The sequence below is a fragment of the Stegodyphus dumicola genome, chromosome 7 (genome assembly GCF_044657685.1).
Source record: "Stegodyphus dumicola isolate Sdum_Otavi_A_Nest chromosome 7, ASM4465768v1".
Lineage (NCBI taxonomy): Eukaryota > Metazoa > Arthropoda > Arachnida > Araneae > Eresidae > Stegodyphus > Stegodyphus dumicola.
This window is the reverse complement of record NC_140774.1, coordinates 90,073,683-90,095,791: the sequence shown is the minus strand read 5'-3', so window position 1 is coordinate 90,095,791 and position 22,109 is coordinate 90,073,683. Positions and strand designations below refer to the sequence as shown.

Below are 22,109 nucleotides of genomic sequence, written 5' to 3'. Positions count from 1 at the left end.
CACAAAAGTTTGTCAATGGTATTAGTTTATGATGGAGTAATATCATAATATGTCTCTTCCCTGTCTGCTGTTTGGCTTCATAATTTTGAACATTTCATCAAGTGGAAGATTTTGTATTCTGTATTTGAATTTCTGGAGATTGATTCTTATATTAGTAACCTGTTATAACTTTTAACTTGAAGCTGTTTCAAATGTTAAATTAAAATTTGAATGTGAATATCAGATTGTGTTTTTTTAATTATTATTATTTTGTTTTGTTTTTGTTTGAAATTATGAATAAATGTATATGGATGTGTGTTTTAAATCAAATTAATAAACGAAATCTTGTGACATACTGTGTTAAATTTTTCAATGCTGGCTAAAATTTTCCATCATTGAGTATTTCTATAGAATAAATATTCTTTATGTTACAAATTACTTAAATTTTGCTTAATGATAATAATTATGAAATGGCTTGTTCTCTTTCTAGGCGCAATATTCATATGCTGTGATTCAGATATTAATGAGCCATTTAGATGAGAAGTCAAGGATGGCTGAGTCTGAGAGAAAGGGAAAAAAACCAAAAGCAGATGCTAAAGTTCGTACTGGAATTGTTAATGTGCTTGCGAATATAGTTTCCATAGCTGCAGGGGAAAGTATAGGTAATATTTCCAAAATTAATAGCTATGAGTGTAGTAAACTATACAGCACTCAAAAACAGGTTCCTCTTCTTTCTTTTGCTATTTTTGTAGCAAATGTCTAGAACACATAATATATGCAATATTATTTTAGTAAATAATGCAGTATGTAAGCAACTTGTGAAACATTACTTAAAATGCAATGTACCAGTTCTTGCAAGCAAAAATTTAATATTTGATGTAAGCACTAAAATTAGAAGAGAGTTGATGTAATATTTATGAAAGTACATGTTAAAATTTTTGTTCTTTTCCTGTTACTTAAATCAAAAATAATATCATTTGTAAAATTCAGATTTTTCCATAGAAGTTTGAGATCATACAGCTAAATATAATTAGATTACGGAAGTAATTTGTGTGCATTTCTTCCATATTTACCTATCATTACTCTTAATTTTTTAAAGGGGGAGGAGGATTCCGCCTCAACTTCCATAAAAGCTATATATCAAAAATACAAAACTTAATGTTCATGAACTTCTTATATTTTTAACATTTTTTGAGTTCTTACATATATACAATAATGATTTGTAATTCATAAAATATGTGAAAAAACCTGGGAAGTAGTTAAAATTGCACTCTAAAATGTTTGGAAAAGTATGCATAATGAAATGTGCATCTGGTGACAACTAGACTAGTTAATATGACAGTTGAATTAGTGAAACAACAGATCAAATAATGATTTGATAAAATAGACTTCAGTGTGAATCATGACTTGCAGGTAATATTATGTATGATGAGTGCAGATAATGTTATGTATGATGAGTTATGGTACAAGGAAGTGTGTAGCAGATGCATCCTAAAGCAACATCCAGTGATCACAAGTCTCTGAGGCAGATAATTTCTCAGGAGCATATGAACCATCATGAAGTAGATACCTTTTTCTCATCAAATTTTATGAAGGACAAATTATACAAGCATAGGTTATTGGTATTGAATAAGATATAATCAGGGGTGTAGAAGCACTTTCCTTCTCCAATCAGAAAAACATTTAAAGCATGGTTACTACTACCAGGTCACTGCTGTTGTCTAGGAAGTGTATTATCCTGAAAATTAATGGACTAGGAAGAGGATCAAAATATGAATGAAATACACTGTGACATGCTTGTGAACAAGTTGAAGCTAACAGTACAACTGAAATTTAAGCATTACTGTCAAGAGAAATCTTGTTGTTTTGCAACATTGCCTAATCATTTATTTCATCAAAGTAATTTAGCTCATATTTTCTTCCCCCCCCCCTTTTTTTTTTTTTTTTTTTTTGCATTGTACAATTATCATTGTAAAACTACCTACCTCTTTTTATACCTATATCAGCTCACCCTATGGCATAAATGATATCCAATATCTACCTGGATATGTCAAGATACTTTTGATGTAGGCATTAAGTACAATAACAATTTGATAATTAATAATTTGTCTTATTAAGTACAATACTGATTTGATAATTTTATTACTAAATATATGCTTCATTTGGAGTAAATGTACTTGAAAACATAAAATTTACCTTTTTTGTTTATAGGCCCCTCAGTCCTGGAAATTTTTAATTCATTGCTTAATCATTTGAAGCATTCGATTGATATTAGAACAACTACTGAAACAGATGAACTGGACGAAAAACATTTTCAAGAATGTGTCATTAACACTCTTGGTAATTTGAATTTGTTGCAATAAATATGGTCTTTTATTTTTAAATGATACATTTCTTTAGTATTTAGTATTTAATTTTTTACATACTGAAATTATTAAAGTGCTGAATACATTTTACTGCTGAATTTTAATATTATGAATGATGAAAAACTTAATTTAGAAGTAATGACATCCATTGACATATTATAATTTACTGTAATGTTTTGCTTTATGTTGCAGTTATATTAGAACATGTGATCATTTAGAGTTATATTGTAAATATCTATGTTCTGAAACAATAATGGAAAGTTATAAAAAATTGTGATATTTAAAATTTTATTGATTTCGTTTTCTGCATTTCCCTTTTTCTAAGTGCTTTTAAAAATTAAAAGGATGAAAATCATTGGTATTATTAGTATGTGGCAGAATAAAATTTCAGTGACTAGTTTTGAAAATGAAAATTTGTTACAAACCAGTAACATGAAAAGTTTACATATATTAAGAAATTCAGAATTACTAAATTAGGACATTAGGCCATCGACCACGAAAGTTGGTGAAGATACTGCCAAAGTTGCACCATTCGTTCCTGCGAAATTCTGAAGGAACTAATGCCTGTTTATTTAAAAACAATCAGTCTTCTACTCACTCAATTTTTGCACTTTGTTACAAACTTTTATTTTTATTATTTTGTTAGGTTATCCAATTTTATTGGTAGCTCTGTTTAGAATATGCTAAGTGTGCAAACATTTTGCTAGTAATTTTTCCTATCTATAATTGTTTTGTCAGCTGTTCAGCTGATCATATCTGCCTATTAATATTTTTATTCTAAATTATGGTAGGATGCTATAACTTTGAAAATAATCCACTGTTTGCTGTTCTGCAGAAAGCAGATCGCAAATTTTAGCAAAATTCAAGGAAAAATACAGCAATGACAATTAATTTATATCCTTGTTCTCTCTTCTCCCCCCCCCAAAAAAAGTTGGCTTATTGGGGTTAGATCAGATGAAAGCAGAGATATTATAAATTTGGTCTGACATCACCCTTACCCATAACTGGCACTAAATTGTTTTGCTTGCTGACAATTTCACAGTTGATGGGATAATTCATAAGTACCCTAAATTATATATTATTTTATCACTATTATAAAATCTCTATAATTTTTTCAAGCATAATATTTTTTACTTTTCCGAGTGAAATAAGTAATATTTTTGTTTTTCATTGTAATATACACTGCTCGACGTTGAAAATGTAACACCAAGAAGGAGTGATCAGAAAGTGATGAAATTTGGAAAAAAGACATAGACAGCAAGCAGCAATAAGTGATCTTTATTTCAAAATGATAGTCAGAATACAGAGCGAGAACGGCGTCGGCTCAGTAGGATGTAGGACCTCCGCGAACGGCGATGCACGAAGAAACGCATCTAGGCATAGAGTCAATAAGAGTGCGAATGGTGTCCTGAGGGATGGCTCTCCATTCCCTTTCAACCATTTGCCACAGTTTGTCTTCTGAACGAGGGAGGGGCAGAGTCTGCAAACGGCGTCCAATCACATCCCACACATGTTCGATTGTTGACAGGTCAGGAGAGTATGGTGGCCAGGGAAGCATCTGTATACCTTGCAGAGCATGTTGGCAGATGCGAGCACTGTGTGGTCGAGCATTATCCTGCTGAAAAATTGCATTAGGCAGTCCCTAAAGGTAGAGGATTGCCACCGGCCACAGTACATTATCCAAGTATTGTCAGGCCGTCATAATGCCCTGAATAAGAAGTAAGTGACCTGGAATCGTAGGCAAGAGTGCCCCAAACCATTATGCCACGTTATCGCACGGTGGGGTGTTCAACGGTTGCTGCCAGATTAGATATGTCTCTACGCCGACCCCACACACGTATGCGACGACTGTCACTGGATAAACAGAAGCGTGACTCATCTGAGAACATGACGTTTTGCCATTCTGTCATCCACATCGCTCCAGTCCAGCACCATTCTAAACTTTGGCGTCTATGCTGTGGGGTCAATGGCAGTCTTCTTAACTGACACCGTGAGTGCAGGCCACGTTCAACCAATCGACGAGAAATGGTTCTAGCTGACATGGGAACATCCAGAGTATCTTGCACTACTGCAGAATCACGGTACAAGTGACTTGCGGAACTGCTACAGTTTGTCGGCGGATGCGTCGATCCACGTGTGCTGACATCACTCTGGTTGCACCTGCACCCCTCCTTCTTCCCACATTTCCTTGTTCCAACCATGTTCTCCACAGCCAATGAACCGTGCTCCCATCCATGTGGGTATCAGCTGCATTTTAACGTAAGGACCAACTCGCCCTTCTCAGTCCGATCACCATACCCCTCGTAAATTCGTCTATCTGCTGGAAGTGCCTTCGTTGACAGCAGCCTGGCATTCTCTCCTATTACACGTATCCTCCGGGACAAAACCCAACTTTCTTCGATAATTCGTCTGGCAGAAATAATGACACGAATATTGCCCATTCTGCATGTTCCTTCCCTTATATCTTACTTCACATGCATCGGAGAGCTGCACATTTGACATCATTTGCGTAACTCGGTGACATGCGTCTACTCTAAAATTTGCATAAATTTTTCACCACTCCTTCTTGGTGTTGCATTTTCAATGTCGAGCAGTGTATATAAAAATTTTGTTCCAAAATTGGTTTAATATTTAAAAAGCATGAAGAAATACAAAGGATATTTCTTCTTTTAAGAAGTAAAAAGGTGTGTTTTCTTGATTTTAATTTTATATTCATATAGAATTCTGCAGTAATTTCAAAATGAATTTTCTTTTTATGACCTTGCCGTGACTAACAAGGCACAAATTTTTAATGTTATTAAATGTGAGATGAATATTTGATAAAACAACAAAAAATTCTATTATGGTGATCATTGTGAATTATATCTGAAGTGAATAAATGAGAATGATATTTAGATTTGTAGAATGAACATGCAAAGTTTGTGTCTTGTAATATCTGAATAAATTTTCTGTATAGGAGTAAGTTCAAATACTTTGTGTGACTTATTAATTGGTATGAAACATTTTATTAGTGTTGCAAATGATATTTTATTTTACTTTGTATGTCATAAATTTAAAACATTGGGCATAAATTTCATCACTGTATTTGAATTAAAAATAATAACAATATTGAATTCATGCTTAACTCTGAATGTATTGAGTAAATTCGCTCGTTTTGAAAGAGAAGACTATGCACTAAAGCAGGGGTGAGTAAATGCTTTTAATTGTTGTCTGAAAAGATCCTTTTGAGTGCATCATGTGAACAGGACCTTATCGATCTTTTGTGGTGTCCTTATTGTTGCAGGTTGCGATGGAGGGTGAAGGGAAATGTCCCTCCTAAATATAATTTTTTTAACAAAATTTTGTATTTTCAATTAAAAAAATTTGGCAAATGTGCCAAAAACTTGGTCATCAAATTATTGACATTTGTGCTGTTTCATTTTCAAATAAAAATTTTATAGGTAAAATGTTCTTTCCCTGAACTCCCATTTCAGATTAGTTTTTATATTTCAACAGTATTCATATTTCATTGTTTATTTTCTAAATTAAAACTGCTACAAATAATAGAACTATATTCATTAGTGGATAGTTTAGAGGAGAATGGATCACATCCCTTTTTATTTAGCTATTAAGTATTTAGTTTTAGTTTATGAATATAAAAAACTACTTTTATTCAATTTTTGTTATTAATCATCATTTTCTATACTTTTTGTGGCTTAATTTAGAAAATACATTAAAAAATAAACCAAACGGAAATAAATGCATGTGTATTTTTTGAGTTTCGGAAAGGGGAAGGGAATGATCTTCTAGCAATGATAAAGAGGGTTGCACGAGGCAAACCAGATTGAGAGCCACTGTTTTTGACTTAGGTTGATCACTAGTATAGTCAAGTATATATTTGTGCATATGCATTGTAAGATGTCAACTCACACTTCTGATTTTGTTAGTTAGCATGTAAAATTAGATAAGAAAGCGATAAGAACTAGATTGAGTAATTGGAATGGAGAACTTTCCTTGTGCTCTGTTATTTCATTAAAATCATTTTTGAGATCTTTTTAGGTTCTTATAAAATGTTTATTATTATTTTTTTTCAAATTTAAAGATAGAGTGGCCACTTCGTTCTTTGGATCTTCTTACTTGCAATATCAGTGAAGTTTTTGATAAATCGTTGATAGTAGGAGCACAAGCCCAGAAAACTTTAGATTTCAGCAGTGTTTCCTGAAACAGAGAACTTCGTTACTACCTTACAGCCTCTATCTTTTAAGGATTGGGATAGATCCTATGTTGATTGACTAGATGTTGCAGTATTGTCAGCTTCTTTTTGCTGAATGAGCTTTTTTTTTTTTTTTAATTAGTATCAGCTCTATTTCTTGAATACGTTTTAGAACTTCCCTCTAGCATTTTTGGTGTTCTTGGAAATTAGGTGTATACACGATTATGTCGTTCTAGAAGGCAAAGACGAATACAGTACAAAGTTCGAAATGCAGACTGGTCGGGACTGGCAATTCTGGATTTGGGATTTTTCTAGATAATAGATCATCAATTTAAATCTGGTAAGATGGCATGCAGAAATTACACAATTAAAAATATGAAATCATAATTTATAAAATAAAGAAAAATTATGATCTAAAGTGTATCAAAATTTACAAAAAAAAAAAAAAAAAAAAGCTTAATATTTATTTGTTTACTTTATTAAACATTTCTTTCAATGTAAGTTGCTTAAGATGCTTCCACAAAAAATTCAAAAAGTTCTTTTTGTGTCATATACAGTGGACTTTCCAATGCCGTACTCCTCACGTAATTTTTAGATGGATATGCCTTTATCAATTTTTTGCAGCAATTCCACGTTTTGTTTAATGGACATCGAAACATGGTTTCGCTTTGTAGGTCCTTTGGAAACTCTTTTCGACATAATCAAAAGTTCAAGCTTACTTTTTATAAAATTGCCGTAATAATAACAGTCTGCAAAAAATAATAAGCTGGATCAAATTAGAAGATCAGGAAGCAGCGCAGTCTGCTACATTAATTGAAATGTCTTAGAATCTGTGAAGATATTTTTAGCCCATCTTAATAGTGTCCGTTATTATACATTATTGGCTGTTTATCACAAGATTGGCGACGAAAGCCAAGTTGTTTCGCTACATTTTATCTTGCTCCTATTGCATACTGAATTAAGCCTGAATTGTATTAGTTTAGATATTTACTATACCTACATTTATTTCTTGCACATGCTTCAAACTAATCCGAGCTCTGAATAAATAAACTCTCGCATATACTTAAGGCTCTATCTAGCTTGGTTCTCGATACTGCCTGGTGCAGTCTCTACAGGTCCTAAATTCTGCTACAAAGTGCTTTCCTAAGTTCTAAATTTTCACTGTGCTAAACTTTGGATCACAGTACTTTCCCTAAATCATAAAAACTTCTCATTCCTTAATTTTGGCGGTCGGTGCTTCCCCAAATTCCAAAAATTTTGTCTTCCCTAAATTCTGTCATCTGGTGTGGCCATATTCTGCTGCCGCTTTTGGGTTTATGGTGAATAACATATCAGTTATTCTTAATAAAAATAACACTAAATGTAATCTTTTGGCCTATGAGTTTCATTAACAAAATCTGTTTTTAGCATATGAAAAGAATTTTTTTTTTTTTTTTTTTGAATTTTTCCTCATCAACATTTCTTAGAACATTTAAAAATCTATAATCATCGCCAAGAGTAATGTTAGCATAAAAAGTTGCCATACTCTTGTTATTCAATTACTAATAAAAAAAGTTTAGACATCACAGCATGAGTTATTACTGAAGCTGTCATGCATTGATAAACATGCGGTGATGAAGGCAAAATATAATAAGTAATGACTCACCAGGTCGGCGTCAGGGATATAAAAAATAGGTGAATGTTTCGGTTTGAGATGTATGCCAAGTAGATACTCAGCTACAGAGCTAAATTACTAATCTCACAAATTTATGCTTACATGATTATTTTTCCATAACAAGGTATTTTATTTAGTGCCTAAGTGAAAATCTCCACATGTTTTATTATGGAAGGAAAAATCAGAAAGCGCATGCATAAAGCATTAATAAAAAAAATGTTTGTGGCTTTGAGGTCCGGATTTTAGATCATTCCGAATAATGGACATCCCAATTTCAAACTTTGTACTGTATTCCACTTGAGACCTGTTAGTACTGCCTCCATCATCTATTTGGATGTGGCTTTGGCACAGCATAATTGCATAATCTTAATGGCAGGACTTTAAATTCATAGAAATAATCTAATATCACAAAGGCTGTCTTCTCTCTGTCTAAATTATCAAGCTGTATTTGCCAGTATCCTTTTAAGTTACCTTGTTCAGTCTTCTATAATTGACACAAAATGCCATTTGCCATTTTTCTTCTTCACAAGCTTCGCTGGAGATGACCATGGACTGTCTGACAGTTATATCACAACTTTTTTTAGCATTCAATACACTTCCTGTGCAATCACGCATCTCTCAGTGGCTGATACACGGTATGGCCTTTGCTTGATTGGTATGCTGTCACCTGTATTGATCTTGTGCTTCACTGCATTGCATCAGGATTTCCTTGAATTAAAGTCGAAAATGTCACTTAATTCATCTAGTAGACGCAACAGTTCATCTTTTACAGCACTAGTCAGATCAATATCCAAAATTTCTTTTAATGTTACCCTTTTTCTAGATTTATGTTCCTCAGAACTTTCTCGAACCTGAGCACTCGGAGAACAAATACACTGCTAGCCATTGAAATTGCAATACCATGAAGTAAGACAAATACAAAAAAGGTATTTATTTCACGTAAACAGTATGGCATGAAGACAAAATTATTAAATTTGAAACATTTTGGAGGTTTACACGGGTGCAAAATTAGTAGAAACAGCTGCCAGCCCTGGCAGATAAAACAGCCCTTACCCCATTAGGCATAAAATCAAACTGGGATTGGATGACAGAAATGGGCAACTCATTCCATGCTGCTTCAAATCTATGCCACACTTCATTAACCCTATTAGCTGGAAAGAGGTGGCGGGCTAGTCTCTTAGCGACCCATGACCAGATGTTTTCAATGGGTGACAGATCTGGAGACCGTGCAGGCCAGAGCAGTGATCGAATACTCTGTGCATCTAGGAAGGTCAGAACACGATGTGCAGCATGTGGTGTTGCATTATCTCTTGGGACATGGTGTTTGTGAGCGTTGAAAATAAGGTACAACAATTGGACGTAACATGTCAGAAATGTACCCATCTGCGTTCAAATAACTGTCGATCTGAACTAGAGACATGCATGTCATGTACCCAATGGCTGCCCAAACCATCAGACTAGGTGCAGAAGCTTGCACAGTTCATGGTCTAATTCTTTATAAAAAATGATTGTCTTTTCTTTTTGAAAGTTACTCGCATAAAATGTGTATTTTCATATTTTAGGTGAATTTGCAAATAACTTACCTGATTTCCAAAAGATAGAAATTATGATGTTTATTATGGGAAAAGTGCCACTTCCTACTAATGAATCTCATGAAGCTGATGTATTACTTCAAAAAATTTTGCTAAAGAGTTTGCTGAAGGTAACATTTAAAAGTGTTTAATCAGTCTGTTACTGAGAACTGAATATAAGAACTGAAATAATATCAAATCTTTAACAAATGTTACAAATAAGATACATATTACAAATATTACAATAGTTAAGCATAAAATTTAGCAGAAATAATTTTACAATTTAAAAGAAAACAAACTTTACAGAGCATTTACGTATTGCTAAGCCAAACAAAAATTAATTAATCTGAATCTTTTCACAAAAATATTCTGTTTAGAAAGAAAATAATTATATATATATTGTTTTTATAGAATGATAAGAATATATTTTTAATTTTTGGTCCTTAATTTGTGCTTTGCATTTCAATAAATAGTATTTATGTTTTACTTGGTTTTTATATTTGATTAACTTACAAATGTAGGTTGGAACAAAATATCGAACTGTTCAAATGTCTCAGGCTTTTCCTTCAGCCTTTTTGCAACCATTATTGCAAATGTCTTTAGCATCTGATACTGCTGTTAGACTTGTTGTTCAGCAAATTCTCCATACCTTGCTTGATCGGCATAATTACTTACCTAGTCTCACAAAAGTTTGGTAAGTATATTCTTCATATATTAGTTATCTTACATAATTTTATGTGATTAAATTAGTAATTATGTTTTCACAAGTAGTTTGAATAAATGAAATTGAGAGGGAAATTCATGCTATAGTATATTGAAGAATTTATAGTGATATACGTATAAAATTAATAGTTTTTGTTTTATTCATTGTCTTAACTTCATAGATTTGTGTGAGAATCAGTGTCATATAATTATTAGTAAAAATTATAGTTCATAAATAGGAAATTAATGCATTTTTAAAACAATTGTTTAATATCAGAATGCCCTGAAAATAACTCTGACAAACATTGTTATTAAAAGATATGTTACCATTCATATGTATTCTGCAGTGCTGATTTTGATTATGAAGTCAAATTTCTTTGTTTGTCTTCAATTTTTTGCAATTAAACTTCTCGTTGATTTTGTTATTCTATGTCAGAGGTCAGTTTCCCTGACATTCTCAATCTTGCAATATTTTATCTTGCATCAGAATTCCTCATTTCTTAAAGATTCTTCTGAGCACCACATTATAAATCATGAAGAATTAAATTATTCTGTTTGTGATCTTAATTTACAAAAATGTTTAACTGAGATATTGACATAAAAATTTTGAACAAGGCATAAAAGCAGCAAGAATTAAAACATTTAATCCCCCACCTCAGAAATCAAATGTTTTCAAAACCAAATTTAAAAGCAACCCTGCCTCTTGACAGAAATGCATATTCATTAGTATTACTTACTTTTGCTGCACATGTAAAAGAATTGAGAAATATAAAAAATCTGACTTAATAAATGCATCAACTCCAAGTTTTTTTTTTTTTTTTTTTTTTTTTCTTTTAATTTACATCTACAAGAAATATACTTTACCTTTTGTCATCAAATTAGGTCTGATGAAAAATTCTGTGATGGCAATGGGTAAGAAAAAGAAAGGGTTTTCATTTTCTAATACACTTCTAAATTTAAGAACCCAGTAATTAGTCCTAAAGTAATGAAACCAATTAGTGATTTTTAATTTAAAGATGTATTGAATGTGCTTAGATTTTATTGTGGTAGTTCTTTAAAAATTTGATTAAAAACATCTTAGGCAACCAAAAGACTGAAAGTTACAGGAAACTATGTAATAAGATTTTTAAAGTGTATAAATTCCTGAGTTGTAACATTTAATTTAAGATTATTTTCATAGATTGTCATTTTGATTTTTTCCCAGTGAATTTCAAAGTGTCAAGCTTGAGAAACATTTATGTACGAATATAAAATAGAAACACATTTTAAAAGAAAATGAAACCCTAAAATGCTAGAAAACTCTTGAAGTCTAAAAAACTAGACTTACCTTAAAATATTGTTACGAAATGTCCAAGCGCAGTAAGATAGCTTCTCTGCAAAGCAGTTTTAGGGTTACCATAAAATGGCAAGGGAAGGCAGGGTTCTCACATTTTGCAATAAAATTGGCGATATACTATGTACGGATGGAGAACTTTTTGGAACGAATTCTTACCAGTTTCTCGAACACAAGCCGAAAGCTATATAAAAACCTGCTGTATGAACCCCCTAAGAAAGTGAAGGAAGAAAATAATGTAACAACTGGTGTCAGGAATGGGATTTGCGAGTGAATGCCAGTGACCCGCCAGCAGAGGAAATCCATGGCGGAGGAAATGAAGACTTTAATGGACTTCTTAGCCGAGATCAGAGCCGGGCAAGAGGAGATGAAAGCTGAGATAAAAGCTGAACTGAAAGAGATGAAAGCCAGACAGAAGGAGTTGAAAGCCAGATATGCTGAGATAAAATCTGGATATGAAGAGCTGACAGCTGATATGAAAGCCGGACTGGAAGAGATGAAAGTCAACCGAGAAAAGGTGCCAGAGCAACTCCAAGAGATGAAAGTGGAGCTTGCAGAAGAAACTCGAGTCATAAAAGAAGATGCGGAAATGACGGAAGTGGCATCTGAAGAATCAAAGGATGAAAAAATGAATGAGGTAGCTAATGAAGTATCTGAGAAAATCAAGAAATGAAGGATGAACCTTCTAACGAGATTAAAGACAGAATAAAAAAGATGAAGAGATAAAAGACTGGAAGGAAGATTCTGATTCTCACCTGCCTGAAGTAGAGATAGAAGAAAGTGAAAATGCGACTGTTAAGTTCTTCGAAACTGATAGCGAAGTTGCGAAGTCGCAGTTAGCAAGAATTGAACCATCTGAAAGTGCATGTGATGCACAGATGGAAAAAGCTGATATACAGCTTAAGCAGTACGCTTCAGTATTGCAAGAAAATTCGCCCACTTTGCAAACTATGTGTGAATCTCATAGTGCAGTTGTACTGCCTGGGACGCGCAGTCCTTGGGGGGGGGCAGTGTTACGAAATGTCCAGGCGTGGTAAGATAGCTTCTCGGCAAAGCAGTTTTAGAGTTGCCATAAAATGGCAAGGGAAGGCAAGGATGTCACATTTGGCAAGAAATTGCTCATTTGGAGACAAAATTGTTGATATATCATGGACGGATGGAGAACCTTCTGGAACGAATTCTTACCAGTTTAGCCCAGAATGTTCTCAAACGCAAGCCGAAAGCTATATAAACCCTGCCCGTAAGTGTGAGATAGTTAGTGTCTCGAGTTAGTCTGTCCGTGAGGAGACGATCGAGTTGACAGCCGACAGCAAGTGTCAAGTGGGTCATCGAGTGCATCAAAAGAATCTAGTCTCTTCATGTATCATGGTTAGTGCATCGTTGAGAGAGTTTGTTAAGCTCTGGGAACGACTGAACCAAAGAGTCAGGAGCTGTGTTTTGTGTTTGTCGTCGAGTGCATCGCGAGTTGTAGCGTGGAGAATCTTGAGAGTACATGGGATTCTGAGAATGACCAAGCAGAATTGGGAGCTGTACTCTGGTGCTTTGCTGTGATTTTGCAGACAAGGACTTGATTCTAAACCCGGATACTTCTGCTTGTAAAGAATCGGATTATATTTGCGACCCTGGTGCAAACATCGGAACTGGTTCCCAGAAAGTGGAGGTAAATGGACATGTACCAGCGGCTGAAAATACCAAAGTGAACTGTATACATGATGGGAATAAACTACAGAGTAGTGTACGAATCGTTTTAGATTTTCCTGTGGATGAAAAGCCAGAAAGAACTGAATCTTCAGACTGTGATATGTAAAACAGAAATGTGTCTGAGAACTGCAGTGGTAAAGTATTTGACCCGGGTATAACTTAATGAAAAGACTGAGACTGAAATTCATTCAGAACTTTAATTTGTATAATTTAAAATTGTTATATGTTAATTTGTGTATAGAACTTGTAAATAGTGCAGATGTTTGTTTCTTTAGTTATGTTGTTTGTTTTATTATGTTTTGTTTGTTTTGAATTTGGCTTCTGACCAAGGGTTGTACCGCCTGGGACGCGCAGTCCTTGGGAGGGGGCAGTGTTACGAAATGTCCAGGCGTGGTAAGATAGCTTCTCGGCAAAACAGTTTTACAGTTGCCATAAAATGGCAAGGGAAGGCAAGGATGTCACATTTGGCAAGAAATTGCTCATTTGGGGACAAAATTGTTGATATATCATGGACGGATGGAGAACCTTCTGGAACGAATTTTTACCAGTTTAGCCCAGAATGTTCTCAAACACAAGCCGAAAGCTATATAAACCCTGCCCGTAAGTGTGAGATAGATAGTGTGTCGAGTTAGTCTGTCCGTGAGGAGACGATCGAGTTGACAGCCGACAGCGAGTGTCAAGTGGGTCATCGAGTGCATCAAAAGAATCTAGTCTCTTCATGTATCGCGGTTAGTGCATCGTTGAGAGAGTTTGTTAAGCTCTGGGAACGACTGAACCAAAGAGTCAGGAGCTGTGTTTTGTGTTTGTTGTCGAGTGCATCGCGAGTTGTAGCGTGGAGAATCTTGAGAGTACATGGGATTCTGAGAACGACCAAGCAGAATTGGGAGCTGTACTCTGGTGCTTTGCTGTGAAGCTGTCTCCACCATTATAGCCTGATAGTGTGAAGGCTGTGTCACTAATTGTTCTAGAAAGTTTATAGTAGATCTTCGACGACTGTAAAAAGTGACTTTGGAGCTGTCCTGATTATTATTGACTAAATAAAGTGTGTTCCAATACTTCATCAATAAGTGTTGTCATTATTCACTCCAAATCCACACGAACCTCGTAAGAACGTGAAGGAAGAAAATAACGTAACAACTGGTGTCAGAAAAAACATAACAATATTTACCACTAAACATAATGGCTTACAAATGTATAATCAAAATTATTGTTGAAAATAAAAGATTCTTCAGGAACAGAACTTATAGGAAATATTTGTAATTTTCTTGGTCAGATCTAAAACAAAATGTGGTGTCTCGTGTATTCATATAGGAAAATCCTATTCTATGTCTATATACAGGTGTAAATTTCAGAATATATTCATTCAGTATCAGTGAAAGATATCTCTCTAAATGTTCTATTTAATTAATGTAATGCATTTTCTAAATAGTTACTCACATCTACAAAGTTTTTAGGGACTGATTTATAGTATATCATAAAATATTTTAAAGTGTTGTAGGTCCTCTTCCTGATATTAAGATTGAAAAATGCTCAAGGCAAGATATTATGTTCTTCAAAAAGAATGGACCAGACATATTGATGCATATGTATGAAAATGTGCAAATTGCCAATAATACTGCTGAAAATTTTGAAGCTATTTACACCACATTAGCTCTAATATGTGTTGAATTCGGTACTGATAGTGAAGTTCTCATTGAATTACTCCGTATAATATTTGCTATTCAGGTAAGTTTCTGTAGTGCCATGTTTTTTCTATTTTATGTCTGTACTTTGACTTTTAAATATGAAATATTATAAATGGAATTTTTATATATGAGCACTTATCGAGTAAGAAATTTCTGTTCAAATTATTATTAATGACCAAGGTTTTTAAACAAGTGATTGAATGATGAATTTCTTTGGTCAAATATAACAAAACAAGTGAATTAGCATTTATATAATTTAAAGAATAATCTAGCCATAACATATTCTAGCAGTTTCAAAATTTTAGTGACTTAACAATAGATAAATAGTATCTTTTCATATGGATGGGATCAAGAAACCACCAGTGCTTTAATATTACAGTTAATATTTTCAAATGGCTTACAAATGTTTTTCAATGGGAGGGAGGAGGGAAATGATGAATATGGGAAAACAATTAAGCCGAGAAATTATTACCTGTTATAAATAAACAACATGTTACGAGTAAATAACATTTTCTGCTTTCGACTTGAACTTGTCATAAGTAAATAATTTTTTTTGCTTTCGACTTGAACACATGACATTAAAAAACAGTTTTTAAGAAAAGCCTTACTTTTTATCTTTTATTTCTATTGAAAATATAACTTTTGGAGATTTAATGTATTTTCACTATTTGCTTAGCTTCCATTCATAAAATAAGGAGGTGTTTTAAGTTTTATTAATGGTAGTGAAGTTTGCTACCATATATCTTCTTTCTACACACTTCTTTTAGATTCAGACTTAAAACTAACATAGAACTCATGAAAAATAACAGGAATAAATTTAATTGCAAATTAATAAAATTTGTAAATGACACTAATAATACAGACATGGATGTGAGAACTATATCAAGAGCATTGCTACATTATTTTATTGCCAAATCTAAATGGGTGGTAATGCAAAAAATAATTATATATTTCACGTAATATTAAAAAAACAGTCTATACAGGATATAGTGTACCTGGAGCATGATTTTTGAATGATTTATGTAATAAAACAATAGTCCAAGAGATGATGGAGAGAGAAATAAATAGGGTTATTTTTATGATTTTGTTCTTTACCAGAAATATTGAATGATAAACACAGAAAAATGATTATTGTGGAAACTATAGATTGAGGTTCTACTGTGTTAATATTCTCATATAATTTTAGATGTGGTACTTTTACAATTAACTCTGTAAGCATTGAGACTTTTATTTGTACAATAACTTATATTATTATTTATTTTTATAATATACAAGTTATGAGAATGATGGGAACAATTTAAAAAATAATAATAAGACCTGAGATTAATTTGAAGATCAAAGTATTGTATGCAAAGTGGCCTTGGTCCTAAAAGATATTAAGAATCTCTTTTTTAGTTTTGTTTATTTTTTAGGAACTGCCAGCAAAATCGAGCTCATTGTCATCTGGGCAGCAGTGTGCAATGCATATATTAGTTGCTGGTTTCTTATACTTCCTAGGCCACCTTACTGCAATTCCTTCTTTTTGTGCTCATGTTGATCAGGTAAAATATTTTATTTTACTGTTGGCCTCCTTTTTTAGATACCTAAAGGCTATGTTAACTTTTTTTTTAAATAGCCCCTATATGAGGATTTAAAAAAAAAAAAAAAAAAAAAAACTTGGAAACATTTTTGTAGCTTTCTAGTAGGTAAAGAAATAAATGTTAATGAAATTTTGGAAAATTTTCATCGTAGACATTGTAATTATATTGTTTATTTAATGAAATTTTCTTTATGCTTCTTGTATCTGTTGTGAAAATAATTAGTACTTTGCACATCCAGTGCAGTTTGGCAGTATTATACAGAAGAAAAAAGAATAATGGCTTATAATTGCAAAATATTAGTTTTTGCATATACACATTATTACATTCATATTTTATGTTATAATTAAGCATTTATCTCTATTTTTATGTTTGCCAAATTAAATGACTGTATGAACTGTAATGCATCATTCAAAAAGCATTTCTAGTGAATTTTATTTTGTCTTTTATTTTTTTTATATGCATTTAAGTTTTCTTAATTAGCTTAGGAGCTTTAATATGCATGTTAGCTTAAATTAAAGTAAATAATTATTCTGTCTACCGGAAAGGTCTGTCCATTTTTGGAATAAAACAAAATACAAATTTTTCTTGTTGTCAATAAACTTTGTTAAATAATATAATTGCCATTATTCGGACACCCATAATCCGGATCTCAAAGCTACAAACTTTCTGCGCATGCGTCGCGTTGACGCATGCGCGTAAGACCTTTACCGCTGCGAATTTGCGTGTGCGCGTGCGCAAAATACGTTTACAAATGCGCGTTTAATGTATAACGGACAAGATAAGCTAAGCTAAAATTATCTAATTATCTATTTCAGTTAATGTTGCAGATTGCGTTGTTCCTTAATCTTCGAATTGGAACCGGATTATTATTTTTTGCAGACTGTAAGAGCAATTTTATAAAAGTAAGCTTGAACTTTCGATTATGTCAAATAGAATTTCCGATTCTGGAGCTCCCAAAGGATCGTACAAAACGAAAGTATGTTTTGATGTCCATCAAAAAAAAAGTGGAATTGCTGCAAAAAATGGATAAAGACATGAAGAATGTGACAGAGAGGTTAGTGAAAACGAAAAAATTTCGATTGATAAGTTAGTCGGTATTCTCGGCACAGCAATTAACGGGACTTGAACAGCGGAACTCTGTAACTGAACAAGAAATTATGTCTGTTTATAGAATTAAAGAGAAAGTATTATCACATAAAACGAAGCAACTTAAACAACTTACATTGAAAGAAATGTTTAATAAAGTAAACAAATAAATATTAAGCTTTTTTTTTTTTTGTAAATTTTGATACCCTTTAGATCATAATCCTTTAGATCTGTTCTTTAGCCTAATTTTCTTTAATATGTTTTCTGTTTTTAACACCAGAAAAATCTCTATAACTGCTATTGTCAAGAATATCTCCCTATTTGTCACCCAAATTTATGCATAAAGAAACAAATAACGAAGTTCATTTAGGTTTCAATTCCAACATTTGAAACATTGGGGACAAATAAATCCTTCATATATGCCACACGATTTTAAACAATTTTAAATTAACCATCTTAAAAAAAAAAAAAAAAATCAGAAAGTTTTCAGATTTTATATTACAGCCAAAAAGCTTTTTTTTTTTTTTTTTTTTTTTACATTTTATGTATTACCTTTATTTAATATCATGTTCTTTGCACTTAAACTATAGAATTCAGTTCAACAACAATATCGTAAAATAATTTAAAAAGAGTGTATCTTTAGAATTTCCAATACACAATCTCATAGATAATAATGTTTTTTTTTTTTTTTTTTTTTTCCCATACAGTGTCGCCATTGCTCGCTTTGAAATCATTGAGTTTAATGAAAAATTCGTTAAAGTTTTACAAAATATGAAATAGATAATAAAGCAAATTCCAAATTATAGCTTCCAGATGCCACTTTTTTTTATATTTAAGGATATTCAGGTGGAGGATTATGTTATTCAAAATTTAATGGCTCTAGGTACCGTTGTTTTATCACAATATGAGAAACACACATACATTTATGCAGATTCTTCATTATTTAATTTCTTTAAATATAATGCAGGGCTCTAACATTTGGTGGCCACAATTTGAAAGGTAATACGCTATTTATAGTGATTCGATGCAAAATGTCGAAATGAAATTAATAGCTCTTCTGGGTTAATGCCCTTTGGGAATATTAAGAAACAGCAGAATATGCATCAGAAATAGAAAATTATCTAAAGTAAAAATTTTTCTGAAATTTGCTGTCTGCATATATTGTGAAAAGAGAGTGAGGATGCAAGTGCAAAAAATGCTGAATAGCATTAATGATAAAAGAAATTAATGATAAAAAATGATAAATTCACTTCTTCTTTCTAGGTATATTATAAATGTAATATACATTTGTTTAAAATTTGTTAGCCCATGCATTTAAGAAAAAGTTGCTATTAAGTTTGCCATGCTGAATTTCCTGAAAAAATGAAATTTTGTTTCTTTATATTTAAAATTGAATGCAGGTTATAGATATTTCTGAATTTAATACTCCTGGAGTGTCAGAATTCTACTTTATTTGCATGAGGTAAAGAAATTTCTGTTGTATTTATATTGCAAAGCTTGTATTTCGCATCAACATATTAAAAGTGTCAGATAAAAGCAGTATGTTAATAATTTCTTAACAGCAGTATTCCTCAAATGGTATTCAAAGAATTTTATGATTCTATAAGATTAAAAAATTTTAAAGCTTGGAAATTCATGTATACTTGCTTGACAAGATGGATCATGTGAATTTAATTTTACAGCTTGGACATTAAAATGTCTTTATCACTGAAATTCAAAACCTTCACAGTTGAATAAGTAATCTGTCTGTCTTGCCTATGAAGAATTCGTGAGAAGAGTGTGTGCACTGAATTATTTCATTCATTTATTCGTTCTGCTTATTTCAACCAGTAGCTTTGAAAAAGGTTTTCTAACTTTATACTTTAAATGATCAGTGATTACTTTATACTTTAAATGATCAGTGATTTTATAATTTACTATTAAATAATTAACATTTAAAATATTAAATCACCATTTTAGAATAAAAGTTTAGTATTTAAATTGTTAAATGCCCAATGAATTTGAATTCTTAATTAAAAATTTATTATTGTTATTTTTTAATTAAGCATAAAGCCATATCTTCTCCCCCCTTTGCGAGACCACATTAATTTGTGGGGCATTGAAAGTTACAGTGAGTTATTGTCCTCTTTCTAGATACATATTACTTTAAATTTAGAAATGTTTAAGCTTAAACCAAGAAGTATTTTCATCTTTGGTGCATTCCTTTTTTTTTTTAATCCATTATACTAAACATATTTAAGGATTTCTGTTAGGTTTTGTCACATAATTGAGAATTACAGTTTTTAGCAACTGTTATCAGTTGATCACAGTTTTGATTTTATTTCTGTTTAAATTTATCACTAAATAATTCAGGTGGAATGAATAACTTTCCTGAAAGTGTAATTTGTATGAATACCTCTGGATCATTTTTCATTGTAACTAGATAAAAATATGCAAAAATATTATATATAAAAATGAAAAATACTTTGAATAACTCAGTGCTCCAGTCAACCTAGTATAGATACTGTGTTAAGACTCATTTTGGAAAATTTGTGCCTTTTATTACTCTCTGTAGGATATGTTAGTTGTAAGAAGTGTAGGACACATTTAAGACCTTCAGAACAAGTCTGTGCTTCAATTAGCACTTCTGAGCTTACTACTTGATTGTATTTCTATTTGATGTAATATCTATTTGATTTTCATGATTTTTAAAACCTAATTTGTATAAATTATACCTTATCAAAACAGATGAAATGTATTTACATATTGCCTAGTTTGGTTATTATTTGTATGCATAGTAATGTGTGCAGTGGTACTTGTTATTTTATAAAAAAAATTGTAATTCATATCACAAAATGTGGGAACTAGAATAATATAAAATTTCAGGTTGTGAAAGCTCGTTTAGAAAAAGGTCGTCAGTTGCTCCCAGATGAGAATTTAACATTTGGCTTGTTTAGCTCAACTCCTGACAATATAGATGAAGCTATGTTATTTGATAGTGCTGTCATAGCTGAAGCTTTAAGAAGTAGTGGACATGATACAGCACGTTTGCTTGCTCCATATATTCCTCGTCGAGTTGGTAAGAGATTTTTGAATGAATTATTTTTATATCTTAATGCATATATACAGTATGTATCTATACATATAATATATATATATATAATGTACATAATAATTTATAATTTAAAAATTTAATATAATAAAAATTTTATAAACTTATGTTTTATTTTCTCAAGTTAAATTGGCTGATTCAAAATTCCTTAGAAGTTAGGTCCAGTAAATACTATATATTTAGTGTGGAGAATCAAACAGTCAGTGCTTAGTAGAAATTAATAGAACATAGTAGTTTATGTATTTGAATTTTGTTATTTAATATATTTATCAAAATATCTTTACACACACTGCTTCCACAGTATTCTACAACATACTAAATAGTTTCCAGAAAAAATGGAGTTTTTGTATTAGGCTTAACCCTTTGACGCGAGGTGGTCGCGCCCTGAAACCACCAATTTTCGAATTTTTTTCTCCTCTTCCTTCGAAAATTTTTGAGTGAAAATCAGTTGATTACTGATCTTTTACCTCTAAATAACACAAAACGACTGCAGAATCATACATGTTTTAGGTCTTGGTACTTCAAATCGGATGCCTTTTAAAATTCGTTTTCAATGAGACAAAATAACTTTCTTTTATTAATATAAGCAACTTTAAATTTCAAAAGTTATTCATCGCACATCATGATTTCTATTATAAACAATAAAAGATAGCAATAATTAAACTGCATATATAAAAAAACCCTTCTATGTGTATGGCATTTGCTTTGTGGTTTCAGGGCGCGACCACTGCACCACTTAGAGCATTGTGTCACATTGCTCTAGAGGCTCGGTGGTCGTGCCTTGAAACCGCTGCTCTTCACAATGACGTTTGCTTGCTTCTCAAATAGGAATGTTTATTTTTACCCGGATATAGATAAGGGGTTTTGAAATCACAGTTATTTTATTACTAAACAATACATGCACCTGCCCAGTAAAAAGGTCTTTCTTTTCCAGAGACTTTTCTCTGACCTCAATGCACTTGCTCCCCAAGCTAGTATTGTGATTTTATAAATTATTTCCTGTGGTTTAAATTTAATGTAAATATACTTTGTGTTAATTAAAAATAGAAATCGCGTAAAGTTTTATTTAAATTTAAAATATTTTCTGAATATTTTGGGAAGAAATACGAATAAAATAAGTATGAATGGAAACGAATGATCTGTATCAAAGCCAAAAAGACCAAGCCTCT

The 22,109-nt window shown here is 32.1% G+C and overlaps 1 protein-coding gene across 2 annotated transcripts in view; it reads left to right on the top strand.

Annotated features, from left to right (window-relative positions):
• stmA (Protein EFR3 homolog stmA) overlaps positions 1-22,109 on the top strand; it is a 97,935-nt gene that overhangs the window by 50,602 nt on the left and 25,224 nt on the right. For both annotated transcript variants that reach the window (XM_035370474.2, XM_035370472.2), the window contains exons 9-15: positions 470-641; positions 2,191-2,319; positions 9,754-9,893; positions 10,284-10,456; positions 14,989-15,223; positions 16,596-16,724; positions 20,715-20,907. In XM_035370474.2, coding sequence (XP_035226365.1) covers positions 470-641; positions 2,191-2,319; positions 9,754-9,893; positions 10,284-10,456; positions 14,989-15,223; positions 16,596-16,724; positions 20,715-20,907 — 1,171 coding nt within the window. The remainder of the gene's footprint in view (positions 1-469; positions 642-2,190; positions 2,320-9,753; positions 9,894-10,283; positions 10,457-14,988; positions 15,224-16,595; positions 16,725-20,714; positions 20,908-22,109) is intronic.